General features: G+C 55.5%; 1 protein-coding gene across 8 annotated transcripts in view; it reads right to left on the bottom strand.

The window, feature by feature from the left end:
• Positions 1-309: 309 nt before the first annotated feature.
• The window catches only part of NAV1 (neuron navigator 1), a 211078-nt gene continuing 196087 nt past the window's right edge, over positions 310-15300 (bottom strand). For 7 of the 8 annotated variants that reach the window (XM_036850675.1, XM_036850728.1, XM_036850734.1 and 4 more), the window contains 15 exons: positions 12492-12613; positions 11791-11799; positions 9126-9322; positions 8832-9024; positions 8542-8710; positions 8151-8248; positions 7893-7988; positions 7515-7674; positions 6937-7172; positions 6103-6257; positions 5875-5946; positions 5245-5441; positions 4676-4794; positions 3058-3255; positions 310-1178 (listed from right to left, as the gene is read on the bottom strand). In XM_036850675.1, the coding sequence (XP_036706570.1) occupies positions 1083-1178; positions 3058-3255; positions 4676-4794; positions 5245-5441; positions 5875-5946; positions 6103-6257; positions 6937-7172; positions 7515-7674; positions 7893-7988; positions 8151-8248; positions 8542-8710; positions 8832-9024; positions 9126-9322; positions 11791-11799; positions 12492-12613 (2117 nt within the window). In that variant the 3' untranslated portion in view covers positions 310-1082. The remainder of the gene's footprint in view (positions 1179-3057; positions 3256-4675; positions 4795-5244; positions 5442-5874; positions 5947-6102; positions 6258-6936; positions 7173-7514; positions 7675-7892; positions 7989-8150; positions 8249-8541; positions 8711-8831; positions 9025-9125; positions 9323-11790; positions 11800-12491; positions 12614-15300) is intronic. The other variant, XM_036850718.1, reaches the window with a different exon arrangement.

The following is a 15300-nucleotide window of genomic DNA, read 5'->3' as shown; positions in this document are numbered from 1 at the left end:
GAGGCTGGCCGCCGGGCTCCAGGCAGAGCGTGTGTTTTCTCAAAAGGGACCTCGAGGTCCCTCTTGTCCCACTGCTGAGCCAATGTTTCATGTCCCATGTGAGCCCCAAGGGTGGCAGACACAGTGGCATGGCAGGTGTCTAGCTGGTGCCAATCAGGTGGCATCGGGCTCTCCAAAGAGCGACTTGGAAAAGCAACGTGAGCATCTCGTGGACGTGGGAGGAAATGGAAAAAAAAGAAACCAAAAAAAGAGGAGGAGAATAAATAGGCAAATGGGAGGGGAAAATGGAAACAAAACAAAAAACAAAAATAAAAAGTAAAAAAAGTAGGGTTTATTGACTCATGCGTGTTAAATTAGAGGCTGAGACGGAGCCGGCGGTGCTTCTCCGAAGGCTGTGGTGGCACCTCTGGGGTCTGGCAACTTCTCAGATCACAGCCGTCTCGTCGGTGCCCCCATGTGGTCCAGAGGGCAGGGCGGGCGGCACGCTCTCTGCCCAGGCAAATGGATTTCCTCCCTCCAGCTTCAGCTTTTCTTTTTTTTTTTTTTAAACTCTTTACAGATTGATTTAAACGTTTTTAAATCACATGCTTCTTTTTCTGGGCTGCAGCCAAATCTCGGGGTGCAGGGAGAGCTGTTGGCAGTGGCGACGGAACTGGGCAGGGTCCGCGGGAAGGTCTGGGGAGCCGCCGCCTCCCCCGGCAGATTCCCCCACGGGGCCGTGTCTCTGAGTTGTCTGTGAGCATCAGTTACGAACTACTGCAGGCTTGTTTGATGTCTTCTGAACCCCTCCCCAGCAAGCTCAGGAGTTTGTAATTGAGACAAGAAATCAAGGAAAAAGACCCAGGATCATCTTTTCCCCAAAGTCACAAGAGGAGGCCAGGAAATGTACCTGGGGACACAGGTCCACCCACCAGTCCCAGCGGGAGTTCTTGAAGGTGCAGCACCAGGAAGCCGCCCCCTCCTTCCACCTCCCCCCTCCTGTCCTCGTGGCCAGAGAGCCAGCGCCCAGGAGGAAGCGGGGAGGAGGAGGCCGCCCGCCGCAGTGCCCGCGTGCTGCTGTCCTGTGACTGGCCGCCGGGCCCTCAGAGCGTGGCCTGGAGGTTGGGGTCCAGGATGCTTTCTCGGTCTGGAGACTCGATGTAATTGGCGGCCTCCTGAAGTTTCAGCAGCATGGCCATCTAAAGAGGGGCGGAGAGACAGTTACGGAGAGTTGGGACTTCGGGAAACACAGAAAATCAGACTGTGGGTCTGGTCCTGGGTCTGCAAGGGGCTGAGAGCCCAGAGAGTTTGCGGCTGTTTCAGGAAGAGGCCAAGATGACTGCTTCCACCCTGTGTGTAAGCTCGAATGCGGGGACCAGCCCTCGGGAGTGCCGGGCAGGTAGGGTGCTGCTCTGGCCGTGACGTGCGGGGAAGGCCAGAGGGCAGAGCCACCTCCGTCCCGCAAGGTGCCGGCGCTCCCGCAGATCCGACCAGTCCCAGGAGGGGGTGGGAAGGGCCCAAAGACCGTCTAACAGCTCTCCTTGCAACAGACCACGGCCCAGCGGCTGCACCCAGTGCCCTTAGGACCTGCTTCTCCCTAGCTCCCACCGCATCGCTTCAGCGGGGGCTGAGCTGCGCCGCGCGGCACGTGGGATCTTAGTTCCCCGACGAGGGATCGAACCCGCACCCCTTGCATTGGAAGCGCGGAGTCTTAACCACTGGACCGCTGGGGAAGTCCCACCTCCCGCCCTTCTCCCTCAGTTTCCCTCAACACTTCACGACTCTGACTCTCCATTCAGCTAAGGAAGCCTCGTTGCCTCTCTATGGCTCTGCCTTCCAGCCTCTGTTTCCATGATATTCGCACCCTCCCGATTTAAAAGCCTTTTGACACAGAGGACACCTGTTTTCTACAAGGTCAAAGTTTAAATAAAATGTCTTAGGACTCAAGTAGAGGAATCTCCTACTCGAAAAGGTAAAATTGCAACGTCCTGGAGTTTGTGCACGTTAAGTTTTTCAGACCATCTGCCAAATCATCCTCCAAAACAGTGACTGACAAATGCCCCCACCAGCAGAACCAAGGTCCGAGCTTCCCCACACACACGATTCTGCAAACGTGAAACAGTTATCTCCTTGTGATACGCGTCTCCTCAGTGATTAAAGAGAGGAAGGGTCTTCTTCTGTTTTTATTGGCCCTTTTTTTAATAGTATTTTTTAAATTAATTAATCTATTTATTTATTTACTTATTTATTTATTTTTGGCTTCGTTGGGTCTTCGTTGCTGCGCGCGGGCTTTCTCTAGTTGCGGCGAGCGGGGGCTACTCTTCGTTGCAGTGCGTGGGCTTCTCATTGTCGTGGCTTCTCTTGCTGCGGAGCACAGGCTCTAGGCACACAGGCTTCAGTAGTCGTGGCACACAGGCTCAGTAGTTGTGGCTCGCGGGCTCTAGAGCGCAGGCTCAGTAGTTGTGGCGCACGGGCTTAGTTGCTCCGCAGCACGTGGGATCTTCCGAGACCAGGGCTCGAACCTGTGTCCCCTGAATTGGCAGGTGGATTCTTGACCACTGCGCCACCAGGGAAGTCCCTTTATTGGCCCTTTGCATTTCCTCCAGTCAACGCCTGCCCCTTGCCTCCTTTGCCCATTGTTGTTCTGCGTGGCAGTTTTGCGGGGAAGGGTCACGTGTTCTGGGTGTCAATCCTCTCTTGGTTACGAGCACTGCAGATATTTCCCCTAGTTTGTCACTTGTCTCAGCTTACTTTCTAAGGGCTCCTGAAGTCCCTGGACCGCGGCAGCCCCCAGGACGACACCAGGGACCAGCAGCGGGAGCAGGACACCCATGGGTCCCACTGCTCTCCTGCTCTGGCCGCCGTTCCCACCTGGGCTCTGCCCGGACCCGGGTCTTTGCTAGAGGACACACACCTTGCTGGCGGGTGGCACTGTGTAGCTTAGCCCAGGGTTCTGATGGCCAGAGTTTCCCACCCACTGGCCTCATGCTTGTCCCGGCCTCTGGGCCCCAGCGGGCTGTGGACGAGGGTTCAGTTCTGTGACACTCTGACTTTTGCCTTAGAGCGGCCTCTACTCACCAGCGGGTCGGAGTCCAGGGAGCTGGGGGTGCTGTCCTTGACCGTCCTGTCCTCAGGGGGCGAAGCAATGCTGTGAGGGCCCACGGTGGGTGGGGGCAGGTGGTACAGCTTTGACTGGTCTTGTTGGGCTGACGGCCAGGGAAGAGTGTCCCGGACCCACTCCACGGGGTCCTCCCAGGCGGCTTTCTGCCCGTGAACCTGGAGAGAAGGAGAAATGTGATCACTGGGCGAGGAACCCGCAGATGAGAGGCTTGTTTGGTGGAGTCTCCTGATGGCGTGTGTATTTCCTCAAACGTAAAGCTTGAGGCTCTGATCCCTGTGGGATTTCCTTTGAGTTCCCCAACAAGGGAAGTAAAATAAATTGGCATAAATTGGTAGAAACTATTTTGGAGGATAATTTGGCAGACTGCATTAAAACTTAACATGGACAAATCTTACGACCCTACGATTTTATTTTCCAAGTAAATTCTTTCAGTTTAGTAATACCTTTTGAAAGAAATTTCAACTTTGTTGAAATGAGATATTATCTGTGTAAAAATGATGTAAGTCGGGGGACTTCCCTGGTGGCGCAGTGGTTAAGAATCCGCCTGCCAATGCAGGGGACATGGGTTCAAGCCCTGGTCCGGGAAGATCCCACGTGCTGCGGAGCAACTAAGCCCGTGAGCCACAACTACTGAGCCTGCGCTCTAGAGCCCGTGAGCCACAACGACTGAAGCCCGCGCGCCTAGAGCCCGTGCTCCGCAACAGGAGAAGCCACTGCAATGAGAAGCCCGTGCACCGCAACGAAGAGCAGCCCCCGCTCACCGCAACTAGAGAAAGCCCACGTGCAGCAACAAAGACTCAACTCAGCCAAAAATAAATAATTAATTAACTTAAAAAAAACACAAAAAAGCTTTAAAAAAAATGATGTAAGTTGGAAAACTATTAATAACCGTGCAAATTAAATGAAATAATGATACACTGCATCTCTAGAAATCTACCATATCATCAGGCAGTGTCTATCAGTGACACATTACTTCTATGGATAATACGTGACCAGTAGGGTCTAGTCACCGCATCACAGGTCATTGGATCATGCCCTAATTAACACGTGAGAAAACTAAGGAGGTTTTAAAAACAATGACATTTTCCTCTCACACCAAGTTCTTATTCTAACTTTTACTTTTACAAGTGTTTTCACGTATTTCATTTGCCTTCGCAACACTGCCAGTGATTTAGGCAGGACAGAATTTATACCACCTCCTTTTTTACACATGAGGATATTAAACAGTTCAAGCAACTTGACCAGAGTAACATTTTTATTAGTAGTTAGTAATGAGCTAAGGCTGTAATAAGGTTTTACTTAATTCTTTGCTCAATTATTTCTCTCTCTGCCCTGATCCCTAGAGCAGAGCCAGAAGGCCTAGGGCTGGACACATGGCCCCAGGGTCAGTGGTCATTTAGCGATTTGCTGAATGCTGGCCGAAGGCAGGAAAGCAGCGTGGTCTGTCCAGTGCCTCACCCGACCTGTCAGGAGGAGACCCTAAAGATCTCCGTGGCCCCGTGTCTAGCCCTGTTCCCGCTCTGTGAGGTGGGCCAGCCTGGCGTCTGGGCTGAGCAGAGTCGAGGGCGGGCTCACCTTGATGCCGTCCTTGGCCCCTTCCTGCAGGTAGGGAATGATGGAGTTGTTCCATAGGTCAATGAACCAGGTCCGGAAGTCCTCAATGCCGATGGGGCAGGACAGAAAGAAGCAGGGGCCTGGGAAGAGGACAGGGCCGTGAAGATGGCCGAGAACCTTGCTCTCCCTGGTCATCTGCCCCCTTGACTCCTTAACACCAGGCAGAGGGTCTCCTAACCACAGGGTTGAAAGAAGCGCAGGGCTGGGCTAAACTGAGACTGAGGTCAGGATGGGCGGGAGCTGAGAGCCTGACTGTAGCCTCGTGAACGATGCCTCCCTGGGTGGACGGGAGGTGGGGGAGCGAGGGGAAATCCCTTCCCCCCTTCTTCCCAGTAATTGTGGGGAAATGAGGGCGAGGGGTCAGCTCTCTGATGGTTGACTCAGGGTGCGGACTGCGCCGGGGGCGCTGGCGCAGTGACTCAGGCACAGGGTCGGTGACTCTATGCGCTGAAGACATGACAAGGCAGGGGAGTGCCCCCGACCCCGGCCCCCAGGTGCGGCACAGGAGGCCATGGCAGGGCGGGCCGTACCGATGAGGAAGTCCGAGGTGCTGTGCTTCTCCAGGAAGGTGTGCAGGTGGTACCACAGCTTGGGCACCCAGTCCAGCACCCGCAGCACCTCCTCCCTGTTGGCGTTGACGTCGCAGTCCGACTCCACCAGCTTCCTCCTCAGGTAGCGAACCAGGAAGCCGTTGGCGGGCTCCACGTTGTTGGAGAAGGTCAGCATCCTGCGGCCAGGGATGCGAAGGGTGGGGCGGAGTGCGCGGGGGCGTGTCCGGCTCATCCCCCGCGGGTCCATCCCCCCCTTCCTCCCACTAATGCCCGTGGGGTCCGCTGAACTCAGGGCCGCGGCAGAGCTGACTCTCAGATCGGTGACCCCCCTCAGGTAACCACCTGACCTCACTGGCCTGTACAAGGGGTGTGCGGGCACAGAACCTGAACCTCAGCCACGAAGCCGCATCTCTCAGTTTTACAGTCCTCTCCTGTCTCAGGGGTCGGTCTCCCCCTGCACTGACACAGCACACACACCTGCCCTCTCCCCAGCCCACAGGGCTCCGCTACTTCTCTCTCCTTCTGCTACGCCTCTGGCCACATCCTGGATTGAACTGGTTTACAGACTCGGGTAGGGTTGGAAGGCTCATCCAGGGCCACAGTCCTTACCTGAAGCTCAGATGCAAGCCGTGATTGGGTGTCATTTTCACCGGCTGATTAGTGGTGCCTATAATATAGGGACTGTGGGAAGAGAGAGAAAAGATTCGCTTAGACGTGCCTGAACACTCGCTTTCTGCCAGGTACCCTCCCGCGACGCCCGTGGGAAGCTCACAGCTCGGGCTGGACCGGGCTCTCCTGCCGCCCACTGTGATGAAGCTGGTCCTGACCGCAGCTTACCATTTGTGATACTTGCAGGTCAAGGCCCCGTTGACCAGCTCACTGACGGAGGCTGCTTCACTCAGGTCATCCAGTAGGATCACCAGGGGGACATCCCCAGTTCCTGTTTCCCGGTCTATCTGGTTAGCCAGGTTGGAGAGATACAGCTGCAGATCCTGAAGTGAAAAAAGGCGGTGGGTCAACACTCGGTAGCAGTGAGCCCCTGGATGAGCCTCGAAGAGAAGGGTTTCAGAGAAGCTGAGCTGCCTCTGGATCCCCTGGGGCCTTGGTTCCTGTTTGACGCGCTTGGCCGTGGAACTACGGAAGACACCACCCCAGACCGATCAGCAGTGGCCCAAAGGCTCAAGGCAACCTTCTGAAGCAGTGGCCCCTAGAGCCCACAGGGTTGGGGAACACACGCTTTTCTTCAATGGATTTACACCGGGAACCACTCCTAATGGACGCGCCTCCCCATGGGGCAGAGGTGGGGGCCAAGGTTTGAAGCCACGGCACAGCGTCGGGGGGAACTCGGGAGGCAGCAGGACCTGGCAGGGGACAGCACAGTAGTGACAGTTCTGAGTGCTTCCCTGAAGGAAGCCCACAGTCAGAGACAAATCCTGGAGAGAAAGGAAATGAAAGAGAAGCGGGGGACTGACGAGGTGGGCAGAGGGCCACTGGGACATGAGGGGACAGAGCGCGGACCGCGGTCCCTGCTGGGGTGGCAGCTCCCGGAGGCCCGGGGAGGGAGGAGACTGGAGCAGGGCTGAGACGGGAAAGGGGGTCACCGAGGGGCAGGGAGGTCAAGGCGGAGGCGAGGAAGGGGAGGGAGGACGGGGCAGGTGGGGCGGCGGCCACCTTGCAAGACTGCTGGTGCATGTTGAAGGTGCTGACGATGCCCTCGGTGACCTCGCGGCCGGAGCGCTCTACCAGGTACTCGGCCAGGCGGTTGGTCAGGTAGGTCTTGCCGGTGCCACTGGGGCCGGAGAGGACAAGGCGCCGGTGCTTGAGCAGGAGGCCAATGTAGTGTTGCATCATGGGCTTGGGGATGAGCGTCTCAAACACCAGACTGTCCACACACTTCTCCTTGAGACCTGGACCCCAGCCCCCGACGGCGTGAGCCTGGGCGGGGGGGCCCTGAGGCTCGCCTTCCTCACCCGGGGACCCCGCGGGAACCCCCAGGCCTGGCTCTGGAAACGTGGGACAGGCCGTGCGGTACGGGGGTGGGCAGAGGGGAAGCCCAGGCCGGGCAGAAATGTCCTGCAAACGACAACATCCCTGGGACAGGTCGGGACCGGGCTCGTTCATCTTGCGTCTCACGGTGACCTTCACCCTATAGTCCCTCAACCAGTTCTTGCTCAAGGAACGCGTGACGGACCACCCGACGGTCTCCACCCCCCCATTCCTCAGCCCCACATCCAGAAGCGGGGACTGACCTTTGAGGGAGACTGCTATGTTGTTGACCCCTCTGCGGCAGGGGGGCAGCTCCGGGGGCTCCGCATCCAGCAGCCGTTTCACGTGGCTGACGCTGTAGCCGTGGATGGACTCGGTGCTTAGTCCCAGCGTCGAGGCTGGGTCCATCTTAGAAATGTAGTCCTGACGGGACAGGAGGGAGAGAAAGGAGATGATGGAGCAGGACACACACACAGACATGAAGGCCACGAGGAAGGTAGTGCTACAGGGCACAGAAGTCGATGGGGAAGGGGAGGAGCAATGTCTGTCCCACTGAGCACTCCTGCACAAAACCTCAGAGGCCCCCAGACCCCAGTGCCGACAGAGGCCCAGCAGACCCTCTGAGTTCTCGCATCCCTTACCTTGAACACCTGGAAAACAGCGTCATCCAGCAGCTTCCAGTCAACTTTCCCGCTGACCTTGCTGCACCCCAGGAAGAACTCCTGCTGCTTCAAGTCCTGTGAGGCCAAGGTAGACGCACGTGAGCCCAGGGCAGACGGCTCCAAGAAGGGGAGAACGTAAAAGGCCTTGGGAGCTGAGTACTGTGGGTTCGGGGGTCCTTAGAGCCCAGACTTCCTTGGGTAGAAATGACAGTGCCACCCCCCCCCGAAGTTCCTTACCCCTTTGATGATGTGCTGTGGGGGCATCCTCACCACCACCCGAAGAGTCACTTCCTCCTTTGGACCAGAGGTGCTGATACCATCCATGGGAGACAGGTCTGGAAGTGAGAAAGAGGACTGTTGGTTTGGCGGCATCCACAGGCTTTCCTACATCTTCCTGCCACTAGCCTTTCCAAATACGTTTTTATCTAACCCAAAAGTGAAACTGGAGATCAAGCCTGAACGGTGATTAAGGTCTTAGGACCACAACAACCCTCGGTGTCTCAGGACACCAGCATCAGCTTGGCGGCAGCACTGGTACGCCCCTGACCCAAGGAAGCCGCACCATAGCGAGCGGGGGCGAACCCTTTCCTTCTCTCCACCCGCCCAGGGCCTTCTCCCCAACAGGTACCTGTATCTGCGAGGCTCGGGCTGAAGGGATGGGTGAGCGCCAGGCCCAGGGAGCGGCGAGGGGATGGCAAAGCCGAAGATCCCGGGGCCTGCCCTGGAGCGGAGCTCGCCGAGGGCCCCGGGGCCACCTTCAGCCGGTCGTTCTCAGCTTTCAGCAGGTCCACCTCCAACTGCGGCAAAAACACGGGGGCCTGGAGCCTCGGCCGCCAGGTCCCGCGGCCCCGCCCCGTCCAGGAGCCCTGCCCCGCCCCCTCCCTGCAGCCCCGCCCCGCGGCCCCGCCCGGGACTGACCTGCATGTTGTGCATGGTCTCCCGCAGCTGGTCCAGCTGGTGGGCCGAGTTGAGGGCTTCCAGGCGGATGTCCGTGAGCTTCATCTCCTTCTCCCACAGCTCGGAGCGCAGCTCGGACACCTCCTTCTTCTCCGGCTCCTCCTCCTCGCTGCCCTGGAACAGCCGGGCGTGGGGGGCCGGGGGAGCGGGGCCCCTGGAAGGAGGCAGGGAGCGGCGGGCGTTAGACGCTGAGCCCGCGGGTGGCGGTAACTGGTCCCACTGCCCGGGGAGGGGGCTGCAGTGGGGGGCACTCACTCGGGGGCGTCGGTGCCCGCGGAGGACGAGGCGGAGGACTTGATGGAGGGCGAGGCAGTCTCCGTAGCCTGGTGCTGCAGTTTGGGGGACGAGGGGGCCGAGGAGTCGGGCGTGGCGATCTCCTCGATGTCAGAGTAGGAGGAAGCGGACTTGGGTCCCTTCTTTATGCTGAAGGCTTTGTTGAAGGAACTTCGGAGCTAGAACAAAGCAGATCCGGGGAGAGAGCAGTCAGGGCTCCGCGCTGGAGACGGTGAGGGCGGAGGGGCTTCTGTGACAGAGGCCAGAAGCAGGGATGTGTCGGTAAGCAGGCCTCCCCCAAAGGCTTCACTGGTTTCATGGAATACGGACGGGAGACTCGCCTAGGAATTCGGGCTGAGAGAGAGTGGGACTTGCTGCTGTGCTATGGGAACTTTCTGGGTCTTCCCTCCCCTGTGGGGGAGCCGCACCCGTGAAGGGACGGAGGGGACGCCCCGGGACACAAGGCGTGCCTCTCGGCGACCCCATCCCACCTTCTCCCGCAGACCAGCAACTGCTCCGTCTGCAGCCTGGCTCACTTGGGCCTCAGGACCCACCTCTGAGCAGGGCTCATCGGATCAGAATCTACCCACCAGAAACTTACACTACGATTCTGTGGAATCAACAGAAGGGAGTGGAACCAAGCTTCTTTTAGTGCCTCCTGTGCTCCGCACATTACAGGATGGTGAAAACAACCAGACACAAGTGCTTTCGAGTACTTCCACACAAATGTCCCAGAATAAGGGACACCTCCCAGCATTTCCTCCAGGTACGCAGGGGATTATAATCTGACCGTAACTGGCTTGGTCTTGGGTGTTGACGAGCTGGGTGTTAGGCATGAGGGAGGGAGACCAGGGTTCTGTCCCACACCCGTCACATGCATCCATTTAGCATGCGCACACACACGGGGAGACGGAGAGGCGGAGAGGCAGCCGGACACAGAGAGTAAAGGAGGGGTCAAAGCAAACCAGATCGCTGGGACAGCAAGAGAAGAGAGTGCAAATCTGAGGGCACTCTTTCCATGGGTGTCTCCTGGAGCCTGGGGAAGCTGCAGGTGGTGGCTGGCGCTGCGGGCGGGGCGTGTCAGGGTCTCTACCAGGCGGGACGTGGGAAGACCCATCTGGTGATGGGGATGTGAGGGAGGGAGTGTGTGTGCGGGGGACATGCCATCACGTGGCTCAGAGCGTCAGGAAGCACCGTTCTCTGCAGAGATGGAGACCTGGGACTAGGACTCGGGCTTCCTGATTTTCAACCCGATGAAGAATTCTCTAGCCCCTGCCTTCCGGGAAGCCGTGTGTGCGTGTGTGTGTGTGTGTGTGTGTATGTGTGTACCAGTGTGTATGAATGTGTTTATGTGTGTGTGTGAGTTGTGTGTGCGTGTACGTGTGTGTGCACATGCAGGAACAGGTCCTGTGACACCCGTCTGCCGGGAGCACCCACCCTCTAAGATCACCGAGATCCTAAGTGGGAACAGTGCTCTGTGTGGTTCCGTGTCCCCAAAGCAGAACTGCTGGGCATTGCACCGTGTGGTGTGATGTGGTGAGGGATTCCGTGGTCAAATGAGTTCTGGAAACAGTGGATCCAGCAAAATGAACCGGGACTCTGTCCTGAGATATGTGCGTGTAGAAGGCAGCGTTCCTCAGATCGGAGCGTCTTGAAGGGCTGGTGTGGAACTCACCTGGGGCGAGGCTGCACTAAGACTCAAGTCTCAGTAATCCCCTGCATTCAGGTCCTTCCTCCCTGTGCCCCTCGGTCAGGCTCTGGGGGAGGGACCTGCTCCCTGCCTGCCGCCCCTTCTGACCAGGGTCTGCAGGAAGCTCTGCACACCCCTCTCTGCCCATCATGATCCCACCTCCCTAGCTTTAGTCCCCTGGGGCCTGCCTTCCGGAACGGGTCTCTCGTCTGTGAGGTCCCTGAGCCTCACTCACTGAATTAAGCATTTGACACTGCTGGATTGTTATCAGTTTTAAATGGACAGTATTTTTGTGTCCCTGGCAATTCTGCAGACTCCTTGAGCTCACAGACTCCGTGTTTCCTGTCCTCACAACACCCAGCACAATGTTGGGACGGGGTTTGAGTGGACCTTAACGTGTCTGGTTTGTCATGGAAATTCTGGGTTCACTTTCTGTTTGTCTTACACTTTTATACCCTAATCCCCGAAAGGTCTTTGGAAACCCCATGGCTGCTCAGAGGGCTTCAGGCTTTAGAGTAACCTGAGGTCCAGCGCTCACCTCTCTCTGGTTCATCTCACTCCAGAGCTAAATCTTGAGGCTACCCCCAAACTGAACTGGCCTCTGGCAATCTCTTCCATTTGGGGCTGCTAGGGTTTGATGGATCAAAAGATCAGGGCACTCGCTTTCCGGACAGGGGGAGCGCGGTCTGACTGCTTTTATAACAGGTGGACTTTGGACCGGGGTCGGGGCGGGCAGGAGGAGGCAGAGCCCTCCCGCTTGGCGCCCGGGCAGACCTCTCCTCTGTCCTCGTGGGGCGGCCGTGGATGGACATGCAGGGGAGGGCGTTAGGGGCTTGGCGGAGGTGGTCACAGTTAGTCTCGTGAGTGGCCGTCTCTGTTTAGGGGGAGGGGGTTGCTCTGGAGATGGGAAGGGTACGGCAAAGGCAAAGAGAAAACGGAGAGGAGTGAGTGTCTTACCTCGTAGACCTGGAAAAAAATAGGGATTTGAAGTCAGCATTTTGAAGGGGAAAAAAAAAAAAAGAAGCAACACTTAATCACTCATTTCACACGGTGGCCCCTGTCTGGACTACACAAAGGTCTGTGGGGGGCTCATCACACAGGGACAGCGGGTGGCACATGCCCTCGTGGGGCCCCCCTCCTCCACACGGGCAGCAGAGGGGCTGGCGGTGTTTTCCATCTGCCTCGATAGTGTCAGAAAGGGCATCCCAAGTCAGTTTAGGGTTATCCGGGAAACAAACAAACAACCAAAACAACGCTCTCTGGACTGGTCAGGTAATACAAAGGTTCCTTTTGAGGTAATCTGGAAAGTTCCACAAATACCTCTCCAAAAAGTTGAAGAAATGACCTCCAGGAGCATCTAGAATGAGTGGCTTTGTTCATAAAATCTTCTCTCCACAGTATGGGAGCGGGTGGAGACAGATGGGGTGTTCCCTTCTGAATGTCTCCTTCTGTTGCCCATCAGATGTGTGCAGGGCTGGAGGGGATGGCTGGCGGGGGGGAAGGGGGCGGGTAGCTGCGGCAGACCTTGCTCTGGGCAGACGCCACCAGGGGCTCCTATCAGATGGGACTCATCGTGGTGAGTTCCGGAAGGCTGGCTCCCGTGCTGAGGTGGTGTGGTCCCCCAGCGTCCCATGCGGCTCCCCCAAACCTTCACCTACCCAGCTCTTCTTCTTCTTCTTTTTGGCCTCGGCCTCCTTGCTGCTGCCGATGCTGGAGTGACTGGTAATGCTGTTGAGGCTCGAGATGCTGTCCGAGGAGTTCTGCCTCTTGATCCGGAGTTCTAGGGGCCAAGCACAGGGGGCGATCACAGACACGGTGGGTTTAAAGGAGACGGCGTGAGGCTTAGGGCAAGTCTCGCTGCAGGAGAAAGAGGAGGAACCACCCACCTCCTCGTCCACATTCTTCATTTTTTTGGATCATCCTCTCAACAAGCCTTTACTGAGTGCCAGTCACGTTTCAACATAAACAAAGGTTAAGGGATAAAAAAAACAAGTAGGAAGTGATCCCCGTCCTCAAGAGGCTCCCAGTCTAGTAGGAGAAAAAGCAGCACAGAATCCAGTGCCCTCGGCTTGAGCAGGTGTGACAAGGGGCAGCCCAGGCCAGGCGTCCACGGTCCTATGGAGACAGTGACCTGACGCCCTCAGGACTTTCTCCAGGAATATTGGCTGGGGTGTCCAAGGCCAAGTGCCCCGCATTTAACCCCAAAAAGCTTTAGTTTCCTCATCTGATGGGCAGAAAATCTTTTCAGCTCTCTGAGAAGGTCTGCAATGGCACCAAAATGACGCCCTTTTCTACTACAGAGAAGGAAAGGGTTAATAAAGGAGAAGGCCTTTGAGTGTTGAAAGAACCGAAGCTCTTCAGGTGGGAACATTGCAAAATGATTTTAGGGCTGAAAAACAGCCCCTGCAAAGGCTGTGCAGGGAGCCGGTTGTGCGTTGGGGCTCCTCAGGCTGGGTAGCAGGGCCAGGGAGGGGGGAACAGCGAGGGGGATGCTGGAGGACAAGCCCGGCGGGGCGAGCCCTGGGGGCTCCTCGAAGGAAGTAGGCCTTGTGCCGAGAGGACTGGGTTTTTAAAACCTTACTATGAAATCATTAGAGGTTCACAGGAAGTTGGAGAGAAATGGGCGGGGAGGTCCCCCGCGTGCACCTTTGACCCAGCCTCCTCCAGGCTTAGCATCTTGGGTGACTATGCGCAACGTCTCACAAGAACAAGGAGAAAGGCGAAGTGGCAGGAGCTAGCCCAGAAAGAGGGGGCTAGAGGTGCCTGTCTGCAGCTGTTCCCCTGTTCAGTGCAGGAGACGTGGCTGGTTCTTTTCTCGCCTCTCCTTGACCAGCAATGGATCCTTCAACTCTAGTTTTCCCTTCATACCCCAGGGAAAACAAGATCCTAGGATCCGATGAAGGAATCACCACGCTCCCAAAGCACATGGAAAACCCTTCGCTCCATGACCATCAAACCAAGGTTTGCTGCAACCCAGCGTGCCTCCAGTTATTTTAAAAGGTATGCAAACTTCTCAAGGGAATATGCTTAATTGAAGTAAAGAATTTTTCATTTGTATAAAAATGGAGCTATGGATGCATACATTTGTTTATATCTGCATAGAAAATTATTTCTGGAAGGTTTACAAGAAACTATTAGCAGTAATTACCCCTGGGGAGTGGGATTTGGAGGGGGGTTCGGGGAGAGGGATTTTATCTTTTACCACACGAGCTTTTACTGTAAAGGCCAGACAGTAAATATCTTAGGCTTTTGTGGCCATTTGCTCTCTCGTACAACTACTCAGCAAGGCTGCGTGGCATTAAAGCAGCCGCAGACAGTATGTACATTAATGAGCATGGCTGTGTGCCAGTAAAACTTTATTTAAAAACAGGTGGTGAGCCAGATTTGGCCAATGGGCCAGGGTTTGCCAACCCCTGGTTCACATTTTCCTCCAGAACGTGTATTGCTTTTGTGATAAATTTAATTTACAATTAGTTACTTAACAACAAAATGAAAGGCAGCAAAACAAGTATCTATCATCAGTTACTTGGGGGTCCAATTAGCTGTAAGCCTGTCAATTAAATTTTTCAAATATGCTATATGGTACTTTTAAGAGCAAAGGACGTGCTTTAGAATCAAACAGTCTTCAAAAAGTTAAGAAATCTTTTGTGCATTTAAAATTTTGTGCCATGTACATGTATTACCTATTTACAAGCAAAGTAAAGTAGGCATCATTGCTTTAAGCATTAGTTCTTTGACGGCCAAGTTGAACCTGGGTCAAGAAGAATGAGGAAAACATGAAAGCAAAGGACAGGATTCACTTATCCATTCAACACAAATATAGCTGAAGAATCAGGTGTACTCGGGAAACTAGAAATAGCTCGATGTCCCAGACCCATCGCTTAGGAGCTATGTTTGAGCCAGTTACTTGTCTTCTCTGATCTTATTCTCAACTGTAAAATATATTTTATAGGGTTGCTACCTGCAATAAACGAGTTAACATAAGTACAATGCTCAGAACAGTGCCTGGCATACTGGAGGTGCTCAAAAACGGCTGGCTGTTCCTGTGGTGGGAGCTGGGGCAGAGCCCGCAGGAGAAGTGATGGGAGATGTGGAGGCAGCCAGAGAGAAAGCGCATCCTAGACCAGGAGGAGGGCGACGCTCCTGCTGCAGGGTTTGCATGTGTTCTCTTTCCCTTTAACTTGCTTTTCTGAAACATTTCAAACTCACAGAAACACTTAAAGCACAGCACAAGGGAGGACACCCACAGGCCCTCCCCACCATATAACAACTGTGATATTTTGTTATATTTGCACCAGTGCACACTCTCTCTGCATACAGACATGTGCACACACATACACACACCCACACACAGAACATTTTCCTGAACAATTTGAAAGCAAGTTGCAGACGTGACACTTTACCACTAAACACTTCTAAGAATAAGAGCATTATCTCACAGCATCAGTATTACACCTAAGCAAATTC

Source organism: Balaenoptera musculus, chromosome 1 (genome assembly GCF_009873245.2).
Source record: "Balaenoptera musculus isolate JJ_BM4_2016_0621 chromosome 1, mBalMus1.pri.v3, whole genome shotgun sequence".
NCBI classification, from domain to species: domain Eukaryota; kingdom Metazoa; phylum Chordata; class Mammalia; order Artiodactyla; family Balaenopteridae; genus Balaenoptera; species Balaenoptera musculus.
This window is presented reverse-complemented; position numbering and strand designations above follow the sequence as displayed.